Source organism: Limulus polyphemus, unplaced genomic scaffold (genome assembly GCF_000517525.1).
Source record: "Limulus polyphemus unplaced genomic scaffold, Limulus_polyphemus-2.1.2 Scaffold33, whole genome shotgun sequence".
NCBI classification, from domain to species: Eukaryota; Metazoa; Arthropoda; class Merostomata; order Xiphosura; family Limulidae; genus Limulus; species Limulus polyphemus.
The window spans coordinates 278,769-285,310 of NW_013665643.1; the positions used below are offsets into that span (position 1 = coordinate 278,769).

The window sequence follows — 6,542 nt, forward strand, 5'->3', positions numbered from 1 at the left end:
TTTTCCTTCAATCTCTATCGACGGAGTTTTTTAATGTTAGATGATGACATCTACTGGGACATTCAGTTACTTACGCTGGTACAGTATGCATTAGCTAAAGATTCCTCATACGACAGGGCGATTTTGCAGGCTGACACTGGATACCTCTGGAATAACGAAGGATCGGATGTATAAGAATGATCATTGTCTACAGTTAGCAATACCCACCTAACCCATGGAAACTTGTAGAACATCTTGTCAATCTGGAAAAGATAGTAAACACCCATCTCACCAACGGATATTTATAATAATGTCTTATTAACTTTCATAATAATGTATGCTCACTCTTCTCATGTTTTTTCTATTCCATATGTATTTCAAATGCAACAGTCTCTAACGATAGTATTTTACCTAAATAGTTATATATGAAGTTTCTATTGAATGAGTTGCGCATGTCGCATCAGCTGCAAGCCGTGGCGTCATGACCACTGAATAGTTATTGCCTCCTTATGAAGAGAAACATTTATATACCGAGGTAGTTATACGTGTGTAGGGCCAAAGAATGCATCACTTCGAAAACGGGAGCCTTTAATAAATAAAATAAATAAATATAAACCTGCACAGTATGAAAAATAATATTCAATCGAAGACATAAAAAAAGTTTTCATTTCTGAATGCTCGTAAAGGTCTAATAACACTATAATTTAACTTTTTTTTTATATATATAAACAAAGCTTTCGAATAATTAAAAATGTCATGAAACTGAAACTTTCCAGTTGAAATAGTTGTGATTTGATCAAAATGTTCTTGACTCAATTTTCGAGTGTAAGAACCCTAAAAAATCGAAATAATGCATCAAAATGATTATTTGAATCTTCCACAATTCTTTTAACTTATGGTCAGTATTCTTCTTCTTCTTCATTGTAGGCGTCGATGATCGTTTTGTGAGTCCATCTTTATTCTTTGTCTTCCTTTGCTTCCATTTCCTTCTATCTTGCCATTTGTTACTATGTGTTCCATCTTTTCTTTCCTCATCAAATGACCTATGAACTCAGCTTGTCTCTTATTTTCTTGATGCTGTTGTGTGTTGTATTGAAAGCAAAAGGTTCTTTGAGCGCATAGTTACACAATGGGTATTCTGAGCCTTTGAGCATCCGAGTACACAACCAGAAAGCTATATTTAAATAATCTATGTAATTACATCCTTATAAGCTACTCTTATAGTTCAAGTTATATGAAAAGTGGTTAAAAGTTCACTCTCTTCACATAAACCTACTTAGATGTAAATTCTTTTTTTCCACAAACTAACCGCGATTCTGTTATAGGATAGCAAATAAATGTTCAGTCTAGTACAATACGTAAAATTATTTTACAAATGAAATTAAGGGTTTTTTGTCACTGATTTACAATATTGTTAGAAGGCTCGTTCTCTATATAAATTATTATAAGTTCAATAAAATTATTTACAAAAAAATTACATCTAGTAAAATGCTATGATATAAAAATGATTCACCCTAAACATCACTGTTAATAATTTCTGAACAAAAGTAAGCTAACTACATAGAACTGAAAATATAAATTGATAGATCAAATTCTATAAAAAAACTAACGAGAATTATTTAATGCCATAAATCAATACACAAGATTAGGATGTGTTGAATCTTCAGTTGGGTATAATCATGCTGTTGATGATGACGTACATTCACCATAAATACCTGAGTATTATTCGTGATTTTTTATAACGATAACACCACTTATCGTTTTTATCCTGAAACGTTACCTGCTAGTCAAAACCAAATTGCTGTTTTCCCAGTAACGTTTGCTGGTTTTATAGTGTTCTACGCATATAATTTTGGAGAAGTAGACCTTATCGGCATGTGTTTTTTTTTGTTTTTTTTTATTCATCACAACGACACATACCGTTTTTATCCATAGTCTTATCTCTTAGCGTTACCTTGAAAAAAACATTTTTTTTCGCAATAGCTCTTTTTTTTTCGGCTTACAATGTCTTATGCCCAAAGTTTTGACAAAGTAGACTCAATAAATATCAAAACATAGAGTTTAGATTATTTGTTGTTTTCTTAGTGCAAGGCTCAGGGACAGCGCTACCATTAGGCGAACTAGACAGCCGCCTAGGGCGCAGACCTCAGAGGGGCGCAGTACTGACCTTTAAGAGTCACAGTTTTATACAAATTAGTTGTTTTAAGAAAAAACATAATAAAAGGAAAATATAATAGTTCATTGTTCATAATAGTTTATAGTTCATTGTTAGTTCATAACCAGTTTATTGTTTTCAAGGGGTGCAAGTAGCTGGCTTTGCCTAGAACGCAAAATAGTCTGGCCCTGGCAAGGCTACACAATGGGCTATCTACACTCTGTCTACCGCGAGAACTCGAACTCCGGATTTTAGTATTGAAAGGCCGCAAACTTACCGGGGAGATGTTAGATTTGTTGGGCAATATTTTACACAGTTATATGAACAACACTAAAGGATATTCTACTAGTGTTATTTTGTGGTGCTAGTAGACTTGTACCATGGCAATGTTAGTCTCGTACCATGTTGGGCATTTGTAGATTCAACTTTAAAAACGTTTGAGTAAGAATAAAATAAATCTATAAATCAAACTGATACAATCCCAAAAAAGTAACATAAAAAGTAACGGATTTGTTTGTAATTAAGCACAAAGCTACACATTGGGCTATCTGTGCTCTGCTCACTACGGGTATCGAAACCCAGTTTCTAGCGTTGTAAGTCCGTAGACATATCGCTGTGCTACTAGGGGGCAAAGAAACGGAGATAATCCTGAAAAAATAGGTAATATCAACATGTCAGCAAACGGAAATCTGTAAGGATTAGGATGCATTGAATCAACAGTAAGATACGTTCGCTGTTAACGATGTTTCTGCCGTGTTGATAAATAAGAAAGTTCAGTAACACAAGTTAAGATATATAAAATATTATCAAGGTATCAAAGTTAGCCTATTATTCATTATTCAAGTCTAAAGCCTCCAGGTGGTATCAATATTAAAAAAAATAAAAATGTCTTTCTGTTTTCACGTTTAAATAGAAACAAAAAACAGTTAAGACAAGTTTTATTTACCCGACATAAGCAATGAGAAAAAACAAAATATTAGTATTTCAAAATTGATAGGTAATAACATACCGGGTGAAAAGCATGAACTACACCTTAACTATTATTATACTATTTAAACATATGTGAGCCTGAACTTCAATTCAGGTACTAGTACACTAAAAACGATTATGCTGTGCTTTGCTTGCTATCACATCATTCGAATAAAACCGTTCTGAAATGTGCCTAAATGTTGCCATGGTTATTAAATCAAATACTCCTATGTTATGATTTGGTTCTACTAGTATAATAACACTTAAGACACAGCTTAATCTTACAGCTTTACATACTTTGTTTTGAATGAATGACTGTTTATTGCATAGATAAATAATAGGCTATCATTTCTATGTCCACCTTGTGGATCGAACCCTCAATTTTAGCGTTATAAGCACTGAGCCACTTGGGGACTAGGTTTTGTTTTGAAAATGTAGTTATGATCCACAGCTAGATGTAACTTTAGTAATTTGCTGTCTTTGAATGTTAGAATGAGATTCTTGAGCTTCTTTGCTATTATATAACTTGATGACGTCAGATAGGAACAGAAAACGATGATTTGTCTTCTCAAAATGATTTATTCCTTATCTTCCTGAATACTTACACCACACGTAAGAAGAAGAATAGTCAACTATTCGAAAGCGTTCCAGTTTTGGGTCTTATTTTAAGTCTACCACAAGGTATGTGGTATTCTAAGCTTAGATCTCAGGAATTAAGTCTCATTTAATTAGTGGTGTATTTGTTAAGAGTTATATTTAATATTAAGTTACAGAAGTATGATTATGTAACACTGTATGGCAATCAGTTCGCAACAAGTTAATATTGAGTAATGTTCATTTGGAGCGTTATCTTTCTAGCTAAAATTGTACTTAAGAACAGAATGGACAACAAAATATACAAGGAAAGTGAAAACAACTTACTAGTGGCACGAGCTCGGGATGGAGGAGACAAACACAGAAGACGTAAATTTCCTGTGTTCGTTTGGACATCGTCAGGATAACTTCTTGTAGTCTAGTAACTGCGGAATCGATCTCGTCAGATGATTGAAACGTGATGGACTGCAAAAGTATTCCTTTTGACGTCACGTATATCTCCTCCACTATTGAACTTGAAACTTGATCAGCTGAATTAAAAAAAATGATATATTAAATATAAACTTGTTCAATGAACCAAGTGTCTCACAACACTTTCAAACATTTAGTACTTGAAATATAGGACTCCTTGTTTTACGTTAATACCTGTTGATGTAAGAAAGTTCTGTTTCATTTACTCTTTGTATTTAAATACAATTCATTCGTTTTATTTAAATTTGATCACAACGAAGTACGCTTTCTTTCAGCCGATTAGCCATTCCTTTGTCTACTTTCTGAAAATAAAGTATTTATATTTGTTCAAGTTCCCACCTTACCAACTGTACCAAATCACTGTACTGCCCTACATAATACGTTCCTGGATCTTCTTATACTACAAGGACCAGATGACCGTGTGCTAGATTTATCATGGAATGTACAGTAAATAATGCACCTGATTGCAGTAAATCTATCTGAACAGGAGCGGATCCAGGATTTTCTTAAAGGGGGGGGGGGTCCAAAATTTGTTAACTTGTTAATGCTATCATAAAATAATAAAACTACCAGTCACCATTTTTAATTAGTTTTGTCACAAAGGTGGTGATCTTCGTGTTTTTAATAAAACAAAAACATCAAAGCGTTTCACATTTATTTCAACCGAATGATTTATTAAACACAAAATAATTTATGTATTGTAACATATTTGAGCATGAATTAAGATATGTGTCATTCCATTAATGATGTGAGAAAATCAAATTAATATTTATAAAGATCTTTCAGAGTCTTTGACTCTCCCCTTGCTTACTAGTCCATAGATTCTTAAAGGGAAAAAAAGGGCGGTTCAGACCCTCTGGACCCCTAATTTAAATCCGCCACTTTTTGAGTTTGAAGTAATCAAAATGAGCAGGGTGTTTTGCATATAAATTGAGTTATTATAAAACACTTTAGCAAAATATTTGGCTTATGTTCCGCAAATGTAAACTGAGAAACAACAATAAAATATAATACAAACCCACACATGTCAACGAACCTGTGATTTCAAAGTTAACAATATAATGAGAAAATGTATGGAGTGTTAAATGTTGTAAATAACTCAGGACACGTTAATTCGTTGTATGTTGATCGTGTTCAGCATAATAAAACAGTGTTACAAACATCCCATTCAATCGTCGTTCATTTATTCGTGTTATACATCATAAAATAAAGTTACTCAGAGCACATTAAACCGCCATACGTTCATTGTGTTGAGCATCATTAAATAGTCTTAAGCACAGCACATTAAATCGTCGAACGTTTATCTTGTTGATAAAGAAGCCACATTTAATTGGAAGAACATACACGTCGTACGTTCATCGTGTTGGTATAGAAACCGCTATGTTGAACTGGAAGAATTTACCTTGTAATATAATGTCAAGAGTTTATTTGTGATTTCTATATATTTACATTTTTTGTACAACTATAATTACATTGCTGACTATAATTATTATGGTAATTCACAAAATAAGTTTAATAACCTTACCTTATGATTTTCTTTTTATCTAGAGTAGGTTTTCTAATAGTTATAATAGCAATTTAGATGAACTGATATAAGATACTTACCCCATAGATTTACAATTTAAGATTGTCAGCCTAAAGGATCAGTTACAATAGATTAAAAACATCAGTACTTACTGCATCCATTGTCAAATATAAGGATAGGAATTACGCCTTTTGGTAAATAATTCATCAAATGTGCCACAAAACTGACAGAGAGGTTGCTGTGGCAGAAGGAGCAGCTGTTAATGGAAATATCTAAGAATTAAAGAGAAAAAAAAGGTAGCTATATTTCACATTCCTCACAACTGGCCTTACGTAAAATCAAAACATAAAACGGTATCTGTTTAGGTTAACAAAACATGTGACGTTTCATAACATAAAATAAAATTATAAAAAGTTATATATGTTTTAGCTCTTTATTAAATGATGTCATATAAGTATTAGCATAGTAAATATTTTAATATTTTTGATACCGGTATTAGCTTAGCATATCTAAGTTCTTTGAAAGTTCTTGTACGAACATGTTAATTTTGGAAGAATAAACAAATTTAAGGAAGTAACTTTGCTAGCAGAAAATATAATTTCAGCTATTTGTTTTGTAGTTATAGGTGTAAATATAAATAGTTTATAATTTGCGTAGGACCGAATTTATATGTAATTATCATTATTATTAATTCACGACAAGTTACTAGCTTAGAAATTTATTTTCATGACATCAAACGAAACGACAGTTTTGTAGCCAAAATATAAAAAGCAAGGAAAAATAAAAAGTACGTAGTATTTTATGTATATATAGTTTCCTCATTATGCATAAAATATGTATATATAGTTT

The 6,542-nt window shown here is 32.2% G+C and overlaps 1 protein-coding gene across 1 annotated transcript in view; it reads right to left on the reverse strand.

The window, feature by feature from the left end:
* Positions 1-6,542, reverse strand: part of LOC111086069 — a 23,458-nt gene that overhangs the window by 8,347 nt on the left and 8,569 nt on the right. Inside the window, exons 3-5 of the mRNA XM_022387486.1 lie at positions 5,846-5,965; positions 4,025-4,227; positions 75-242 (exon numbers count right to left, since the gene is read on the reverse strand). Of these exons, the coding sequence (XP_022243194.1) occupies positions 75-242; positions 4,025-4,227; positions 5,846-5,965 (491 nt within the window). The remainder of the gene's footprint in view (positions 1-74; positions 243-4,024; positions 4,228-5,845; positions 5,966-6,542) is intronic.